The sequence below is a fragment of the Gracilinanus agilis genome, chromosome 4 (genome assembly GCF_016433145.1).
Source record: "Gracilinanus agilis isolate LMUSP501 chromosome 4, AgileGrace, whole genome shotgun sequence".
Lineage (NCBI taxonomy): Eukaryota > Metazoa > Chordata > Mammalia > Didelphimorphia > Didelphidae > Gracilinanus > Gracilinanus agilis.
In genome coordinates this window covers 359,543,288-359,563,105 of record NC_058133.1, presented here as the reverse complement: position 1 = coordinate 359,563,105, position 19,818 = coordinate 359,543,288, and the positions used below count along the sequence as shown (strand labels likewise).

Sequence of the window (19,818 nt, the reverse complement as noted above, 5' to 3'; positions counted from 1 at the left end):
CAATATAAAGTTCTAACATAGAATTCTGGACCCTAGCTTCACTTTTTAAAAGTAATTCTTTTTTGATGTTGTTGTTCAAAACAAAAGACATTTACTAAACATCAAAGCAAATAAAGTGATGTGCTCTTTTACACTTGGAGCAGACTCTCCCACAGATTAGCATACTATCAGAGAGTAGGAATATATATGGATATAACACACATACAGATGTATTAGACTAAAAGTGATTCTTGATAAAAAGTCATCAGTTATTTGTTCACCAAGAGAAGGTTATCTCTACCTTCTTCCCAGTGAGAGCAAAAGAATTTGGGTCTCTAAGAATCTCACTGTATTTTCTAGAAACTATAAAACAAGATCATAAATGTAGAGCTGTAAGGGATCTGAGAAGCCATTATGATCTAACTTCTTCATTTTACAGGTGAGGAAACTGAGGCCTGTGGGGGTTAATGATTTACTCAAAGTCACAGGACACCAAAGACAGAATTTGAACCCAGGACCTCTTATTCCAAAGGCAGAATTATTTCCACTGAAAAAATTCTACAAAGCTAGGAAGACTCATTACTATTTAATGAGTGTTGTTGAATTAAATTTAGTTTGTAAACACTTCTTTTGTGTAGCTAGAAGGCAGATGCTCAAATGGTATCACCTTGCTTATGAAAAATCAATAATTTTCTCTCTAGTTTTCTCCCAGTTAATAAGAACTTCAGTTAGTATTTCCAGAATATTCAAAATGAGGAGAGACAGTGTGATGTGATGGATAGAGAGCTGGTCACTGAGTTAGGAAGATCTGAGTTCAAGACCTGTTGCTGATATATACTTGCATTGTGACCCTCAGTATTCCTGTGATCTCCATCAATTTTCTCTAACATTATAATTTGCAGAGAAGGTGTTAAGCTGGCCTACTAGAAGAATTTCCTCAATAGGAGCTCCAAACACCACTGACATCACTGGTGTGCTTAAAAAAACAAAATGGAAGATAATATGTTTACCACTTACCAATGCCTTCTATCCCTCCCCAGTCAGCTTTGAGTGGTTTGGGACTTAGAGGAAGATTGAAAGGTTCCTTGCCACTTCCAAGTTTAGCGAAGCTGAAGAGATAGGCGACGATGTCATGCAAGGAGGCTATAATCCTCAAAGTGAGCTTGAGGGCCCTCAAGGCTGCCTAAGAATAAGACCAATACATGGAAAGACACTTTAGGAAGGCTCCACATCATCTGTAAAGGCTGAAACAATTGTGCGTGAATAAGAGCAATCATACACTCTTTAAAAACACCCAGATAAATATTGATTACAGTACCTATTGGGCAATATCTTTTGGAGAAAATAACTATCTAATTCACAAATTAGAACTCTGGATCATTGGAAAAGAGAACAGGTGAATTATGTGGAGAAAGGCAACCCACAGGCTATCCTGGTATCCATACATACAGGAAGACCTTGGGGAAATTAGGTGGGTTCTCAAGAGGACATATAGGAGAACATGAATAGGGTCTAAACAGGACAGTCAGGCACAGTTGGGTCAGCAATCTGTAACTAGGTGGTACAATGGAAGAATATGGGATCTGGAATCAGGAACATCTGAGTTCAAGAAATGCCTACAAACTGTGTGACCCTAGAGAAGTCATCACCCTCTGTCTCATCTATAAAATGGGGATAATACTAGCACCTACTTCTCAGGATTGTTGTGAGCCTCAAATGAGATAATAGTTGTAAAGCACTAAATATAGTGCCTGGCACATAGTAAGCACCATATAAATGTTAGCCATTATCAGCAGCAGTAGCAGTAGCATCATCAGCATCAGCATCAGCATCAGGAGAGTACCAACATCAATGAAGTCATGGATCTGCCATTAGAAGGTAAGCTCCTTGACAACAGGGATGCTTCATTCTTTGTATTTGTATCTGCAGCATCATACTAAAATGCTTGTTGACCTACTGATCCATCAGAGTATCAGTGTTCTGTTTATGCGTTTACTGTCAGGGCTACTCATTCACTGTTTTTTAAGGAGGATGATTTGCCTCAATTAAGACCACTGGTAGCCATGAGCAAATAAAATTTGCTTGAGGTTCCACATATGTCTGAATTTTACCTAGCTAATATTTCACAGTGGGGACCCAGGCTCACACTGGGGTCAGATACAGCACCACTAAGGCAGAAGGTGACTTAGTTTTAAATATTTCCGTAGATATTTGCACCATAAAAACCTAAATATTGGTTAGTTAGTTAATATTAATATTTAAGTGAAGAACAAGTACAAATAACTAAAAACAACTAATTATACTATAATAACAGATAATATTATTGTGTTTCCAAAAAACACAACTAGGTCAAATAGACTTTATTCAGATTAGAGAAGAAGACACTCTGAATTTGGCATTTGGAAAAATGCATATTTAGCTAACTGGATATATCATATGATAAGGTTACTGCCAGGTACAAGGCACTGAGCTTGGAACCAGGGACATAAAAACAGCCATGACACAGATATCATTCACAAGAAGTTTACAATTTAATGGATACAAACAGCTCTGATAAGGGAGTGTGATAAGGGGAAGGAGAGGTCCAGGCAAAATGCTCTGAGAAATATGACTTGTAGAAATCAGTTCAAATGGAAGGTGGGAGTGGGGCGGGGAGAAGAATTGGCCAATGAAAGTTTCATGGAGGAGAATCATGGTGCCTTGAAGAAAGGGAAGGGTTTCAATCTATGGCATTGGTGGGAGTGAGTCCATTCTAGATATGAAAGACCTTGGGAGCAAAAGCATAAATATGGGAGATGAGAGAAAGAGAATAGATCACATTTTTTGGCTGATACTTTGAGTATAAGGATGATAGCGTTGTGGAGAAAAATAAAAGTCAGAAAGAGAGGCTAGAGCCAGATTGTGGAACTTGGCTTTAAATGTCAGGGTAAGGAAGGAAGGAAAGAGAATGAACATTTATAAAGTGCCTACTGTGTATCAGGAACTTTACAAATATCTCATTTGATCCTTATAACAATCCCGTGAGGTAGATGTGATTATTGTCCCCATTTTACAGATGATGAAACTGAAGCAAATAGTAGTTAAGTGACTAATTCAGAGTCACACAGTTAGTAAATGTCTACAGCTGGATTCAAACTCAGTTCTTCCTGTCTCCAGGTCCAGTGTCCTATCCACTGTACCTCCAGGTACCTCTGTATACTTTATTCAGTAGGCAATGGGGAGTCACTGAACCTTGTGGGGATGGTTTTTTACATGATCAGAGTAGTTCCATTAAGAAAATTACTTAGCTATCTGTGTCAAGGATATATTGGACAAAAGAGAGATAAGAGGCAGGGAGTTTAGTTGAGGTTATTAAAATAGTCCAGATAATAGATAAGAAGAATTTGAACTTGGAGAATATAAGGGGGAGAAGAAAAAAGTAAAATAGGAGAGAGACATGGCAGTTGACTGGATGTGGGGTATAAGGGAGGAGATTCTGATCCTGTGTAATTGGGAGGATGATGGTGCCATCATTGCAAATTGGGAAGTTATGGGGAGAGATGGGAGAGGAAAGGACATCAACCAATAAATATTTGTTAGGTATCTACTATGTGTTAGTTATAGTGCTAGATGCTAGAAATACTGGTACAATAAATACAATAATCTCTACTCTCAAGGACCTTATATTCCTACAAAGGACCGAACATAAATGTATTTCTTAAATAGGTAAATGAAGAATAAATATAAAGAAAATAAATACAAAGTAGTAAAATACAAGGTAGTTTGGGAAGGAGAGCACTAGCATTTGGAGGGGGACACACAAAAAAAGGCTTTGTGTAGATAATTAGTTTAGGATTGCAAATGATGAATTTGAGAGGCTGGCCTATCTATGATCCAGCATAATCTGCATCTATCTAGGTTATTCCTTTTATGGACATCCAGTGATAGAATTTCTCAAAGCCATGATCAACCCTGCCCGAGTAGGACGCAGCTGAGTTATGTATGTAACCCCAGCGACATGCATCCTCTGGGATCCAAGGGTGGGATCTGGGTTTTTGTTTTTTTTTAATGGTTTGGTAGGAAACCAAGGATTACTGAAGAATGCTGGAAGCTTGAGAAAAGAACATTAATGTCTTGGAAAGAGCAAAAGAAATGAAGAATTAACAAGGCCCAAGAGGAACTATAATAAAGCAAACAAATACAATTTGGGATCTGTGAGAAAATGCCAAGTTAATTAAGGGAAAATTGTCATTGGGCATCCCTGGTGTTGCTGAAAATCAGAACTTAATAGAATTGAGGAATGTGGTCTGTTTTATAATACTGGTATGTGGAAAAGTAAGATCAAAATTGTTTTTCTCACAGTCTGTTGGAAAATACAAACCTTTTCTGGAAGAGTTTTGAACATGATCAACACTTCCAAGTGATGGGGTATGAACCATAAATTGAGGAAGGTTCTTCCATCAGAGGACAACAAGCATCGTGGCCGGGGCTGAAAATTCCTGTGACATTAAAGGGAAATTTTAGGTTTCAAAGCGTAGACTATTTAAACAAGAATGACTTAACTATCAATAATTATAATAACTATTTAAACAGAAAAACAACCTAATAATTATATAGTGTTGGTGATCACTAACTACTCTATAGTCCTTTAAGTTTTACAAAGGGCTTTCCTCACAACCTTGGAAAGCAGATATTAAAATCTATTCATGGTATAATGGAAAAGGCATTAGCTTTGGACATGGAGGACCTATGTTTGAATTCTAACTCTGCTAATTTCTTATTACCTGTGTGAACTTGGACAAGTCCTTTAATGTTCTCCGGGGCTCATTTATAAAATAAAGAGTTGGACTAAATCACCTTAAAGTTTTTTTCAAGTTCTAGATCCTATAATTCTCATTTTACAGTTGAAGAAACTGATGCTCAGAGTGAAAATGATTCTTTAGAAGACATAATCTATCAAGTGGCAAAACTGGGACTTAAGTGCAGGTTTCCCGATATTAGACTCAATACTCTTTCCCCTATATCATTCTAATACAAACCTTAAAAGTATAGGTAAAATAAAAATATTAGGATCCAATATGTTGGCCTTATTAGGCCTCAAAGTTTCTCTTGACAAGAATTTATTTTTACTTTTATCTTATTATAAATTCATTTTTAAAATTCAACTTCTGTATAATAAATTCAATTCTACCTCTTAATTTAAAACAGTATAAATCATTGTTTTACTTCTATTTCTTGTATACAGCAAATTGTTGGCTTTTGCTTTCTAATCCATTCTGCTAGCCTTTACTGTCTTTATTATTAAGTTTGTTTCCCCCTTCCATCAAATGATGTTGTTGTTGTTGTTGTTGTTGTTGGTGGTGGTGGTGGTGGTGGTGGTAGTAGTAGTAGTAGTAGTAGTAGTAATAGTAGTAGTAGTAGTAACCCGTACCTTCCTTCTTAGAGTCTATACTGTGTATTGGCTCCAAGGCAGAAGAGTGGTGAGGGCTAGGCAATGGTGGGGGGTGGGGGTGGGGTCAAGTGACTTGCCCAGGGTCACACAACTGGGAATTGTCTGAGGTCAGATTTGAACCTAGGACCTCCCATTTCTAGGCCAGGCTCTCAATCCACTGAGCTACCCAGACGCCCCCCCCCCCTTTTTTAAAGCAGATTACATATCTTTATTTTAGATTTCTTGTAAAAATTCAGGATTGGTCTCTTTTTCTTGTTTCTCTTTTCTCTTCCAGCCCCCACTCAAATCTTGGGGTCTTATTCTTCCTCCCCACTGACTCTTTGATTTTTTTTAATCAGTTCTCCAAAGCTGGATCAACATTTAGCCCTTTTTTAGTCATTCAAATGGTTACCTTTCTTCAGTGTCTTTTGAATGCTGTGCTTGCATTTCAAAAACCTTGTCTGACTCTTACTGATTGTTCTATTATTGTGTTTGTGGCATTTCTTGCAGTTGTGAAGTAACCAGGGAGGTAGGTTTTGTCACAAACTCTCACTTAACCATCTTGCCAAAATGAGAGATGAACTCTCTACTGGCCATCCTCCCACATTCCCCAGTTATAAATAATCCAACAGCCTGTTAAATGGTTGAAGATCCATTTGGACACTTAGAGCCAGCAAGGTTGGGAATAGGATAGGGCTAAGATGAAGCACACAGACCTTTCAGTTCCCTGGAGCTAAAGAGCCTTCAGCAAAATGGACCATGGAGAAGTGTTTCTCATTCCAGTGGATTCAAGGCAGACCTCCAGAGAACCAATTCATGGTGCTCATGGGGTTGTATAAGATGTTGAGCTCCACATACATTAGCATTTACTGAGTAGGCATGATAGCGAAAAGAAATAGTATGAGCCTCTCTAGTCCTCAGTTTCCTCATCTAAGGGGAGGATAGCCTTGATTATTTTGGGGGTTAGATTAAGCTCTAACAGTCAATGGCTCTAAGTGTAAGGTCTATGACTGAAAAGAGGAGTGGCCACCAACAATATTGGGCATTATAAGAGGAAATGAACATGGATTAGTGGGAAGGATATTATAATAACTGGAGGAGGTTATGGGGAAAAAAACAAAAAGAAAGGGGGAAGCTTGTGCAATATAAGGATCATCTTACAGTTAAACTTCATAACTGGGAAGAACCATGAAAAAATATATAAACAGCAGACTCAGGGAACAAAAGGGTCTGTTCCAAAGGGACTTTTGGAGATAAAATGAATGAAATGCTTCTGTACTAACAAAGAATAAATAATTAATAGTAGTATTTATGACTATCTATTAACAGGAAGCCCCAAACACCAACCAATTAAGTCTCCCCTTTGTTCAAAACCACCAGACATGGAAACAGTAACTTCCATTCAGCCATCACTTTGCCAACATTAGGACTTGGGACTTGGACTTTAGGTGGGGAAGTTCTGCCATTGTGAGAAAGAAGAAGGGAGAGAAACGGTTTGTTTCCTTCTTTAACAGGCTTGGGACTGGGAAGGCCAAAGGTAGGATTATGTTCTTAGGGGAAATCATAAAAAAGGGTGTATTGGGTCAACAAATAGATATGCTATAAGTGTGAGTTATTATTAATGTTGTTAGCAGAAGCTGAAGGAGTGCATTGCTTATTAGGGATAAAATTCTCAGGAATTGGAGGAAAACAGGTTTCTTTTATTAAAAAAAAAAAACCTAACATTTTAACTAAGAGGCAGCATGGTGCAGTGGATAGAGATAGCCAGCTTTGGAGGGAAGACCTAGGTTCAAGGTCCACCTCTCTTCATGTATTGGCTAGGTGATCAAAGGCAAGCAACGAATGTCCTGGGCAACTTTGTGCAGGTTGCAGAGAATGTTCTCATCTGAATCCCCTATAATAAGGAAATCACAGATCAAGTTTTAACCCCATTTTATTTGTCTCATTAGTTGAGGGATGAGGGATGTCAACACTGAATAAGATCCTAAAAGAGAGAATCACTGACTTAGAACTAGAAGGGATCTCAGAGGCCATGTAGTCCATCTGTTTATAGATGAGGAAACTGAGGTAGAGAGAGACTAAGTGATTTGCTCAAAGGTAGTAGGTGGCAGAGCTAGGCCTTGAACCCAGGGCTCCAGACTCTTGATCTACAACTATTTCCACTATGCCATGCTGTCTTAATGAATTGATATTCAAAATTATGATCATATTCAAAATAATTTTTATTAATAGAATTTATTTCCACATATCCCACCCCTCCTTCTCCTCCCTGAATCATAAAAGGCATCTTCTGGCAAATAGATATGTACATTTAGATTATGTCTTTCATGTTTCCATGTTTTGGTTCATTTCAAAATATTTTTTAAAAATGCTTTTAGTGGATTATTATCACTAGAAGCAAAATTAACCAAGTGAAAGGGCAGTTAAGTGGCTTCATGGATAGAGAGCCAGGTCTGGAGTTGGGAGGGTTCAAATTTGAACTCAGACATCTGGGGAAGTCACTTAAACCCTAGCCCTTATTGTTCTTCCACCTTGGAACTGATCTTAATATTGATTCTAAGACAGAAGGTAAGGGTTTGTTCTTTTTTTTTTTTTTTAAAGGAAAGAAGTTAACCAAGTGAAGTAAGCAGAGCCGGTAAAATAATACACATAATGACTGCAGTGATGTAAATGGAAACAAAAAGAAGAATAGAATAATCCAAACTGAATGCTGTAGAATTACTATGATGAAGCTTCGCTCTACAAAGAGACATGAGATTTCCCTTTGCAGAGGTGAGAGTCTACACGTATAGTATACAACATATATTGTCAGACTTTTTCAATATATTGGTTGCTTTGCTGAACCATTTCCTCCCTCTTCTTTTTTTATTCTTATATAATCTACTTCAGATACCCTCCTCTTCTCAGTCTCCCTTAAAGGTACCAGAGAACCCAAGGGGGAAGAATGAACTATAACATACTTGGCCATTAGATAAAAAGGGCCAAGATAGTCAATGTGACTTTTAATATAAAGCTGTTAAGATTTAAATCTCACTTGCTAGCTGTGTGAACTCTCATCGAAACCTTTGTCTGCCTCATTTTCTTTATCTGTGAAATGGGGATAATAATAGCACTTACCTTCCAGGGTTATTGAAAGAATAAAATGAGATATTTGTAGAGTCGTATAAGCCTTAAGCCTCTATATGTGTCATTATTGCTGTTGTTATAGTCCTTTCTGAGAGGTATGGAAGGGAGGGGGATAGATTGGAAGGTCTAAATGTCACAAAAATTAAAATGTATCAATAAAAGTGGAATTTTTAAAAATTAGTTTTTATCTGGGTTATACATATATTATCATGTGAGATATATTTCCCCATTGCTGTAAAAGAATACTCATATAAAACCAAAACACCCAAATAAAATCACAAATAAACTAAAGTGAACAATAGTCTGCTTTGATCTGCATCTGAATCCAACAGTTCTTTGTCAGAAGTCCTTCGGAATTGTCCTGGATCATTGTATTGCTCAGAGTAATTAAGTTAAAGATGTTTTTAAGTGAAATTTCTAAACTGCTGCCATTCAAACATCTCCTTCTCTATCCCCTGTACAAGAAATGCATTGAAACAGGCTTGCTCCAAATGGCTGAACATTTGCTACTAATCTTCCTCCTCCCACCAACCAGGAGGAAAGAGAATTCTACCAATCAGTCTCTCATTCCATTAGAAACCACTGCATGACTAAGGAGAGGAAGCTTGGCCAGAAGGCTACAACAACATTGGAGGGGCCTCCAGAGGAAGAAAATATTCCAGGTCCTTCCTACACCGGGGGCGAGACTCCACTGGGAAGCAAACAAGTTAATCCAGAAGTCAGACTGGAATTTTCTTTGCTGGGGAACCCTGTGATAGTCACTTCTCTTTTATTTTCAGCCTCTTGAGAACAGCTCTTCATGGCACAGATGAGGTCAGCTTTCATTTTAGATGTCTACCATCAGCAGTGACAGCATGCCAAAGCGATAGCTAGCTTTGTGCCAGTTTACTCAATCATTAATAGCAGATGAATGAATCAATGCTATTCATTAACATGGATTATTAATAATAGTCAATAGGAGATTTAATGATATTGCTTAATATCATTAATTAATTATTATTAATCAGAATTAATTAATATCATTAATTATTATATGTATGATTATTAATCTTCCTGAGACCCCTAGATGCCAACCAATTATGCTTCCTTTTTATTTAAAACCAGGAGAGTCCTGGAAAAGAGAAAATTCTGCCCAGCCACCATTTTGTGCAATTTGGATCAAATCATTCTCAACTCCAACATTCTATTGAATTTCAGTTTGATGAAGGTGACTTCTTAGCTGGAAAAGTCATGTTATCCCTGTCCTGCAGCAGACCTAAGCTGGTTTCATCTAGTCTTGTTCTCAGGCTTGTGCGGAGGCCTTTGGGTTCAACTGTAACATGGACAGAGCCCAAGAGAAATAAACCGAATGTCCAAAAGAGCAGAAATATGTCCCCTTTGGAAGAACAAATGCCTGATTACAGCCAGGCTGCAGGATGAGAGAATGACATCTGTATTCCACTTGCTTTTCTAAACAGTGAATGGAATACGGTTCTGGCCGATGTCAGGAATGAGGAGCATAAATGCTCCCTGTACCAAAGACGTATTTCCAAGTGGAGCCATTTTCTTTTTTGCCAATTTATTTTTCACCTTTTCATTGTTGTTGTTTTTTCCCCAACTCTGCTCTGGATTTCTGTCTACTTGGGAAGAGCCAATTGTGACGCCTGCTGCACAGTCACTAGCAGCCAAGAACTTTGGCAGCAGATGTCAGAAATGACTAAGTATACATATCCCTGGGAGAACCTGAGAGAGCAAGCTGGGCAGAGGCACTCACTCTCTCTTCCAGAGAATTTGAACTCAGGATGACTAGTGATGGCGTAGGATGCAGTGGATGACCTTGGCATCTTCAATGTCTAACTAAGCCCTAAGGTGCTATTTGGAACAAGTTCTATGACTATTAAGTTCTCAGAGTTGCTTCTTCCAGAAGATGGAAAGATACATTGGGACCCCCTTATTTACTGTCCCATGAAGTACAGAGATAATGGAGAAAATAGAAGCAGGAAGGGGACTCCTATAAGTGACAAGGGATCTGCTTTAGCCCCTATATCCCCTCCCCTCTATTGCACATATACTATAGCCAGGTATTGCAGGATGAGGGTGGTTTGAGAATTGTTGAAGGTATAATCTCCATATGTCAGCCCTTTAAACATGAGAATGATCCACAACTCTTTGGTTTTAGAAATGGCCAACAGCCAATGCTGCCCAAAGGCCAATACCCTATAATAATTAAATTATTTCCTTACCAACTAGGTAATTTAGGATCTGAGGCTCTCCATGAGAAAGGTGGAAAAAAGGTTTTTTTTTCCAGGTTTCATGAGGGGGAAAAACTACCCTCAAGGAATTTCAAATTTATTTGGTAAAATAAGTAATAAGATTGGACATTCCCCATAGGGATGATTTTGCTTTCTCTTTGGCCACAAACAAATAGCCTAACTATATAGCTCCACACTCTGAATTCTATTTTATCCAAATTATTTGAAGGAAACAAAGCATCAAGAGCAAAGGGCTATTAATAATAATAATAATAATAATAATAATACCATTTCTATCTGAACTCTATTAAAAAGATGAGAACAAGATAATATAAAAACACTATTGCCAATATGATTTTCCTTCAATGAAGCTCTGACCATGTCTCTCCTCTATTTGATCAACTCCAGTGGCTCCCTATTGTTTCTAGAGTCAAATAGAATCCCCTCTGTTTAGCTTTTAAATTTTTCCTAAACTACCCAAGCTATCATCCCAGCCTCATTGAACATTACTCCCATCCCCCACTACTCTCTGATATAACCAGGCTCTGTTCCTCACACAAAACATTCCATTTTCTATGTATATGCCTTTGCACCAGCCATCTCCCATCCCTAAGGAGAGTCAGCTCTACTTCCTGGGATTCTTCTCTTCTTTCAAGATTCAGCTCAAGCACCATCTTCTACAAGAAACTTTTCCTGATTTCTCCAACTGCTAGTGAATTCCCTCCCAAAGTACTTCATGTTTATTATGAACTGGTATTTTCCCCATTAGAGTATAAGTGCCTCATGCCTAGCACTTGTTTCATTCATTTTTGTTGTACTTCCAGTGCTTAGCATAAGGCTGGGAACATAGTAAGCACTCCATAGGAAACCCTAGAAGGATTAACAAATTTTTGTGTTAATGTGCCTGCTCCTTCTAGTACAAATAATTGCTTGTTGATTAACTGAATGATATATGTGGAAGAAGAATGAAGTATATACCATCCCTATTGTCCTGTCTGCTGCTAGACTTGTATTTAAGATGCTTTCAGTGAAGCTACAAAGGAAGAACTTAAATCACAATACTTTTTTGTAACTGTTTATGATCTTTTTTATTTTTTGAAACTTATTTTTTGACTAAAACGCATTTATTTTTCTTCCTCCCACTTACTCTTCTAATGAAAAAAAAATTAAAAACTCTTCTGACAAATATGTATATAGTCAGGCAAAAGAAATTTCTATATTGGCCGAATTAAAAATGTATGTCTCATTCTGTACTTGGACTCCATCATTTCCTCTATCAGGAAGTTGGTAGAATTTTTCCTCATTGGTTTTCTGCAATTATAATTGGACATTGCACTGATCAGAGTAGTCTTTTGAAGATGTCTGTCTTTCTAGTATTGTCATCACTGTATAAATTGTTTTCCCATTTTCCCCCGGTTCACTCTGTATCAGTTTATACATTTTCCCAGTTATCTCTGAAACTGTCTCTTTTGTTATGTTTTATGGCACAATAGGATTCTCTTACATTCTTATTACCATAATTTGTTCAGTCAACTCCTAAGCAGCCCCATCCCAAGGTTTTTATTCAACTACAAATAAGTTATTCTTATTCATCTATGCGATAGACTGTAGAATACTACATATGAAAAATAATAGTAGAATAATGACTTGTTCCAGGATTATTTTCTATTTGGTCTCAATCAAACAAGATAAGAAGTGAGATAATAATAATAATTATGAAAAGCTTCCCCAAATATTTTTGTTACTCAGTCATTTCAATTGTCTCACTATGTCCCCATTTAGGGTTTTCTTGGTAAAGATGCCAGAATAATTTGTCATTTCCTTCTCCAACTCATTTTATAGATGAGTAAACTGAGGCAAACAGGGTTAAGTGACTCATCTAGAGTCACACAGTTATTAAGTGTCTGAGACCAGATTTGAATTGAGGAAGATTCATTTGAATTGAGGATGTCTTCTTGACTCCAGACCAGATATTCTACCCATTGTGCCACCTACTTGCCCAAACATGATACCTACTGAATGGAAGCAAGACTCTGTGGAGATGAGATGAGGTCCATATCATTTCCATTATTCTATTTGCTACTTCTCTTCTTGGAAGATGTTTTTAGTGAATCTTCAGTAGATGAGCTCACATGACTTCAACTTCTCCAGCTATACTCATTTTGAACTTTTTTGGCTTCTCCATCAAGCCCCTATGCCTCACCCCTTGCTCCTGCTTCCAGCTTTTTCATGTATTATTTTCTTTCATTAGATGATAAGTTCCTTTAGGGCAGGCATTGTCTTTGCTTCTCATATTTTATATCCCTAGTGCTTAGTACAGCGTCTGTCATACAGTAGGCAACTAATAAATGTTGACTGTCTAACTGACATACCATAAGGCTCTTATTTACTACAAAAAGCAATCCTTTGCCTTCCTCCCTGATAATTCGACCAACTTCAAACAACAGAAGGACATCAACTTATTGCCTGACCAAATATTTCTATGTAGGTTCCATTGCCTATAAGATGAGAAAGAGGACAACAACAACAATAATAATGGCTTTCTGAGTACAGGGCTCAGAAATTGGATTTAATCAGTGTGAGGAGCTTCCTCCACTGCTGTTCCTGTATTTAGAGTCCTGTAGAGATGTCTGGGGAATACTATAGAGGTGGAATGATTTGTGCATGATCACACAGCCATTATGTGTCAGAGGTAGGACTTGAACCTGTAATAATTAAAATTGGGTGCCAAATGTAATAGTTAAACATTTGGTTTGACAAAAATAATAATGGTTAAAAAAAAAAGAATTGTTGTAGTTGCTATTTACAAAAGTTAAACTAGGAGTCAGTAGACTGTTAGTAGCTCTTAATAATTTAATTTAATTTAATATAAATATCATAAAAGGAGGAAAATGTATGAGGGAAGTGGAAAATATTTCCTAGCCTCCCACCCTAGGGTTCCTTTTGGAAGAAATTCAGCTTGCTTCCCAACAAAGTTCTGATCTCCACATGGAAGTCCAGTAGCCTCTTCAACAAGGGTCTCACCAGTGAAACCTCTTCCTTCAGCTCCAGTCACAACACCAATCTATGCAGCACAGAATGCTTCTTCAGCCCAACTTACCAGTGCTGAATGTATCTTCATAAAATGCCTCTCAGAAATGAATTGTAGAAAAAGCCTCCTTTTCAGCCAAATTCCTCCTAAAATGCCTCCTCAGGAGTCCTTGGACTGGTCTTTTTATAAGCAATTTCTCCACGTCACTTCCTGTCTCTTTCCCACTTCACAGGAATCAATTATAGCCTCCCAATTTGCCTGGCACTGAAGGGGTGGGAGGCCATGCTTGTGGCCTTTTAGGGCATGGACTTTCCTTGTTAGTGACTTACTAAGTGGTAAGTAGGGGTACTTCAAATTCTTGATTGATTAACATAAAATGGACAAAGGGAATAAAAATATAAATAAATTAAAATTAAATTAATATAAATTAATTAAATATGAATTAATTAAAATAAAAAATAATTAATGATTCCAAGGCCAACAACCCTATTTGCTCTATTATACCCCTACTCTGTAATAATTCCTATTTTTATAGCACTTTAGGGTTAACACAGTGTTTTCTTCACACCAACTCTGAAAGGTAATGAGCATATTTTTACCCCCATTTTACAGATTTTGCAGATATCTGAGGCTCAGAGAGGTTAGATGAATTGCACACCAAAATTGTAATGGTAATTTCTGGGGACAAACCCAGGTCTCTTGTCTCCAAACCCAGTGCTTTTGTTTAACTATGCCAGGCTGCTGCTATATATTTAACTCTCTACCCACTCCAATGAATTATAGGAAGCCAAGTCACAACTAGGTCTGAGAAGGTGGTGGTTGTGATTGTCTGCCATACTTGAAGAGGACCATTTTTGAGGGAACCAGACCTGTGATTTCATAGTTGTAGGGAAGTCCCAGGAAGGAAACTTTCTCTGCTAATTACCAGGTTAGTCATCTTTTTTTAGTGAGAGAGAAGGAAAAGTTCAGACCTATGAACTCATTCTACTAATATAGGTTAGCAGCTCAGAATCTTAGTTATCAGAGGCACTTAGAAACTAAGCCCAGGGTGACAAGATCAGCAGATGCTGAACCCCTGGTTCCTCCCTCTCAGCCAGATTCTCTCTCCATTATAGCATGCTGCCTCTCAGGATGGTCATTACCATTTCTAAATATTAGTTCTCTTCTCCACTTCCCCCCATCCTAATTTTTTCTGTCTTGTAGAATGAGACACTTGGGTGGCTGTCAGCCACATTAGCTGTATATATCCCAGAGGGCTGCTGGGAGAATCAGATGAGAAAATGTCTAGAAAGTGCTCTCTTCACTCTGAAGCGCTGTGTAAATGTCAGTTATCATTGTTCTTACTGAACAATAGATTTGCCCATCAGACTTAGTGGCTTTAATAAAACTGTCCATTGTTGAAAATCTTTTGGCTCACAGGAGGGAAAAGGAAACTATGCCTATTAGAAAAGCAACTAAACTGACCACAGATGAAAAAAGCCTTCAGGGCTTGGACACAAAGAGATGCTTTTGATTTAGAGTTCTGTCTTCCACTGGTCCTTCTTGACCAGCCAGCAATTGTATCTTAAGCCACTAACAGCAGATCAGCTGGAGGGTAGGATCTGATTGTGCAAAGAGCTCCCCCCAAACCCTTCTAACTGGAATCCAACTGTCAAGATGAATGAATGGGTCCAGGAAGGGGGGTTTTTAGGCCAAATTCCAGGATGCTTCCCATGTGCTTTTTAAAATACAAAAACAAAAACAGAAACCTTTTAGTATCCATTCTAAGACAGAAAAGTGGCAAGGGCTGGGCAATTGGGGTTAAGTGACTTGATCTGGGTCACATAGCTAGGAAGTGTCTGAGGCTAGATTTGAACCCAAGTCTTTCAACGGGCACTCTATCCACTGTGCTACCTAGCTTTGCTGGTCCCCATCTCATGCTTAAAAACAGAAAAACTGGGTTAGAAATTACCCACCTGGGGTTAGCCTGGAGACCTTCCTTGGAGTCCCTCTCTCCTTTTCTCTCTTGTGACTGCCCAATCATGAAGAAGGTACTTCTGATGGTAGGGAAGTCTTCCAGCAGGGCTCTTAGGCTATTGCAGTAAGTGATGATCTGGCCCCGGAGAGAGTACTGGGACATGCGATGATTTAGCCTGCAGAGAGAATTCCAAAGAAGAGGCCCTGTCTGCTACTAAGGTTAAATATCTAAGCGAGCTAGAAGATACCTTAGAGGACATCTATCTAACCTACCCATTTTTACAGATGAAGACCATGAGTTTCAGAGAAGGTTAAGGACTTGCCCAAGGTAACATACGTAGTAAGGTCAGAAGTAGAATTTGAACCAGGTTCTTTGAACCCTAGAGCCAATATTCCTTCTAAGATTTCAGATTGATTTCTCAAGTGCTTCAAGCTGAAGGCAAATGATAATTCAAGGAAGTTTATGCTTTTCCTTTGATACAGGTAGTAAAACTAGCATTCTAGTTAAATATAAATTCCTAGATTTTAGGGGTATCTCCAAAAGTGTGTTGGAGTCCTAGTGAGGGTTGATAGTTAAATTTTCAGTGTGAGCATTTATATCTCAGAAATTGGAAAATGCTACAAATCAGGACTTCACATTGTTTTGTTGATTATCTAAACTAAAGAAAAGAATGAAGATTAAACTTAAAAGTATGTACTGCCTACATTTTTTGGAGAGATAGTTGTTAAACATTTATCAGAGTACTCCTACTTGTATTTGGGTGAATTTAATAGAAAATGTACCCATTTGAAAACTCCTTACTTGTGCCTGCATATTAAGTCAGGACACCTATGAGTCAGTTGACTAAAGTGACATGGGTACCTGGAGTCCTGACTTCTGGAAGGGGCTGGTGGAAGTCCCAGGTGATGGGTGATGTGTCCAGAAGTCAGGACTCAAAACAGGATTGAAGTTAAGCCTGGCCAATGAGAGACGCAGGACAAATGACATCACTGGCCTCATAAGAAAAGGAGGGAGCAGTAATTTGCTCTCTTTTGCAAGGGACTCTCTTTCTTAGTACTCTGGAGCGTTTAATGCTCCTCTTCTCCATGGATGAAATCTGGAGTGGAAGAAGGGTGGTGGGGCGAGGAGCCTTTTTTAATTAGGGTGACTGAGTATTCTCTGTCTCTGACTCTGTCTCTGTCTCTTGCCTCTCTCTGTCCGTGTCTCTGTCTCTCCCTGTCTCTGTGTCTGTCTCTCCATCTCTCTCTCCGTCTCTGTCTCCATCTCCTTCTCTGTGTTTCTATCTCTCCATCTGCCTCTGTCTCTCTCTCTCTAACTTTTACTAATAAATAATTATAAATTAATATACAGTCTCCAAAGAATTTTAATCATTACACATCTCAACTAAACATCATGAGTTCCAAGTACATTACAGAACTTGCTGAAGTTTTAGCTGCTGCCCTTTATCAAATTCCTTACGGCCAAACCCAACGTGAATCTTACTTCCAAATACGGTACTTACTTCTGACAGTATTCTACAATCACTTCCTGCTTGACTTTCTCAATTTCATCCTGTGCCAAAAGAAAATATTTCCTATATGAGACAGTCAACTGAACTGGTCACCTGCATTCATACACAGACTTAAAATACTCACAGAAATGCTGAATTCCATTTTTTCTAAGGCAATGACACTGATAATCACCTGAGGAGGAGACTTTCTGCTGTGCTCCAGGCTTTGTATGTTCTGAGAAGTCAGTTAATAGGTCTGTGGTATTCTTTACTTAGTGAAGAGTTTCTGCCTCTTTGGTAGTTAATCGGTGCCCAACAATGAATGAATGAATGAATGAATGAATGAATGATGAATAACATATTTATTAATTTCTTTCCATGGGTCAGGCACTGTGCAAAGCCCCAGGGATACAAATAGGAGCAAGATGGTACCCGTCCTCTAGGAGGCTTTTACTGAACAGGGTAACCCAACAAAGAAAGAAGAGTTGGAAAGGGGGTTAGGGAGAAGGCAGCATGTGCAAGGTGGCATGGTGTGGAAACTTCTGGGAAATGACCTGGAAGCTTGGTATTAAGTGATATAAGGTAAAAAGTCCCCTATCATAGATCAGGAATCTCTGGGTCAGAGTCCAGGTGGTTCTTGGAGGAAGGGGTTGAGGAAAATGGCGGGAGGGAAGGTGGAGGCAGGGTCTGGTTATTGCTGGTAAGTGGAGCCCTGGTTCCAGGCAATATTAGGGTTACATCCTAGAGCTCAAGGACACACACACAGCACATTCATGAGTACACATGCATATACACCACAATACACACATATAATAAAAGGCATGCATGTAAACATGTGTATACATATGCTACATGTGTACATATATATGCATACATATATATGCACGCACACATATACCTGTTTGTCTCTGTTATATACATATATATATATAATTTTTTCCACTCTCAAAGAAATCAGTTATTTCTTGTCAATAAATTAACGTGGATTTGAGTGATTCCCATGTTTTTGTTGCTGATTTCATCTGTGTAGGGGAATTTCAATATGGAAATTTCCTCCATGGATGTAGATCAAAAAATCATTTAACATTTAAGTTCCTCGAGAACTGTCTGAAGTACTGAAAATATGAAGTGACTTGTCTATAGTTATAGCTAGTATGTATGTGTCAGACTTGAGATAGGACTTAAACTCAATTCTTTGTTGCACAAAGGTTGCCCCTCTATCTATTGTGCCATACTGATTGCTCCAAAATGCAATTCGAAAAAGAAATAAAATTAAGAACAAAGTAAGCATCTTAATTATATAAATCATAGAATGTCAGTGCTAGAAGGACCTATAAGATATATACGTATATACATTTATAAATGTAGCTCAGTTAGTACTCTATCAGTTAGTACTGCAAAAGATGAAATTATGAAATGTTAAAAAAAAACCTGGATACTCCAGCATCCTTAATTTTACAGATTAAGAAAATGAGGTTCAGAGAAGTATAGAGAATGTTTAATATCAAACAGTAAATGGCCCTTCTAGGACTAGAACTCTGGTTTCCTAAGTTCTAGTACAATTGTCATTTTATCATGTCTTGCCTTTTCTTTGCAAGCTATAACATTAATAAGAGTGATCTTTTAGGATTAATTCAAACTTAAATTAATTTAAAGTAATAGGAATGGTCTTTTAAAATATTTTTAAAAATAATTTTCTATAACTATTGGTAAGCAAATTAAAGAGACTATATATATATATATTTCTTATGATCTCCAATGATTATATTCCATTTTAACTTGAATTTCTTAGGCATTATTCAGATTAAATTGTTGGATTCATTGGTATACATTTAGATTTTAAATAATTTTTCAAATTAGAATTGTTTTGATGTTTTAATTGTCACATCATAATTTCCAGACATACTCTTTTCCTCTGGTGAGCCTTCCTTTGTAAATAAAACCAATGGAAAACAGGACCTACATTGGGTGGTGTACTCAACATTCTGCATGTCTAATAACTCTCTATTCCAAAAGAAAGTAGAGAGGCATCTTTCCTCATCTCTTCTCCAAGCCTACATTGGTCACCAGAATTGCATAGCATTCAACTTTGTTTTAGTTTACTTATTTCAGTGTTCTTTTTACTAACATTATATTCATTTTTTTATTGCTTTCCTGGTTCAGCTTACTTTACTCTGCATCAGTTCATACAAGTCTGCCCAGGCTTCTCTTTTAAAGGTGTAACAATATTCTACTTCATTCAGATATCACAATTTTTTCACCCATTCTACATGTTATAAAATTTTTTTAAATCCATACTTTCCATCTTAGTAACAATTCTAGGACAGAAGGACAAGGGCTCTGTAAATGAAATTAAGTGACTTGCCCAGGGTCACAAAGCTAGGAAGTATAAAATTTGATCCCCAGACCTCCCGTCACCAGGCTGGCTCTCTATCGACTATGTCACCAAACTATTTCAGTTTTAAAAGGTGTAAGAATATTCTACTTCATTGAGATACCATAATTTGTTCACTCACTCCACATAGTATTAATTTCTGAAGCCCACTACTTATAGGTAAATAGAAAGATTTGTAACAAGCTATATTTCTGGGAATG

At 37.8% G+C, this 19,818-nt stretch overlaps 1 protein-coding gene across 1 annotated transcript in view; it reads right to left on the bottom strand.

Annotated features, from left to right (window-relative positions):
- LOC123246558 overlaps positions 1-19,818 on the bottom strand; it is a 228,958-nt gene that overhangs the window by 97,016 nt on the left and 112,124 nt on the right. Inside the window, exons 25-29 of the mRNA XM_044675405.1 lie at positions 17,236-17,285; positions 15,733-15,909; positions 12,759-12,761; positions 4,340-4,457; positions 997-1,162 (exon numbers count right to left, since the gene is read on the bottom strand). Of these exons, the coding sequence (XP_044531340.1) occupies positions 997-1,162; positions 4,340-4,457; positions 12,759-12,761; positions 15,733-15,909; positions 17,236-17,285 (514 nt within the window). The remainder of the gene's footprint in view (positions 1-996; positions 1,163-4,339; positions 4,458-12,758; positions 12,762-15,732; positions 15,910-17,235; positions 17,286-19,818) is intronic.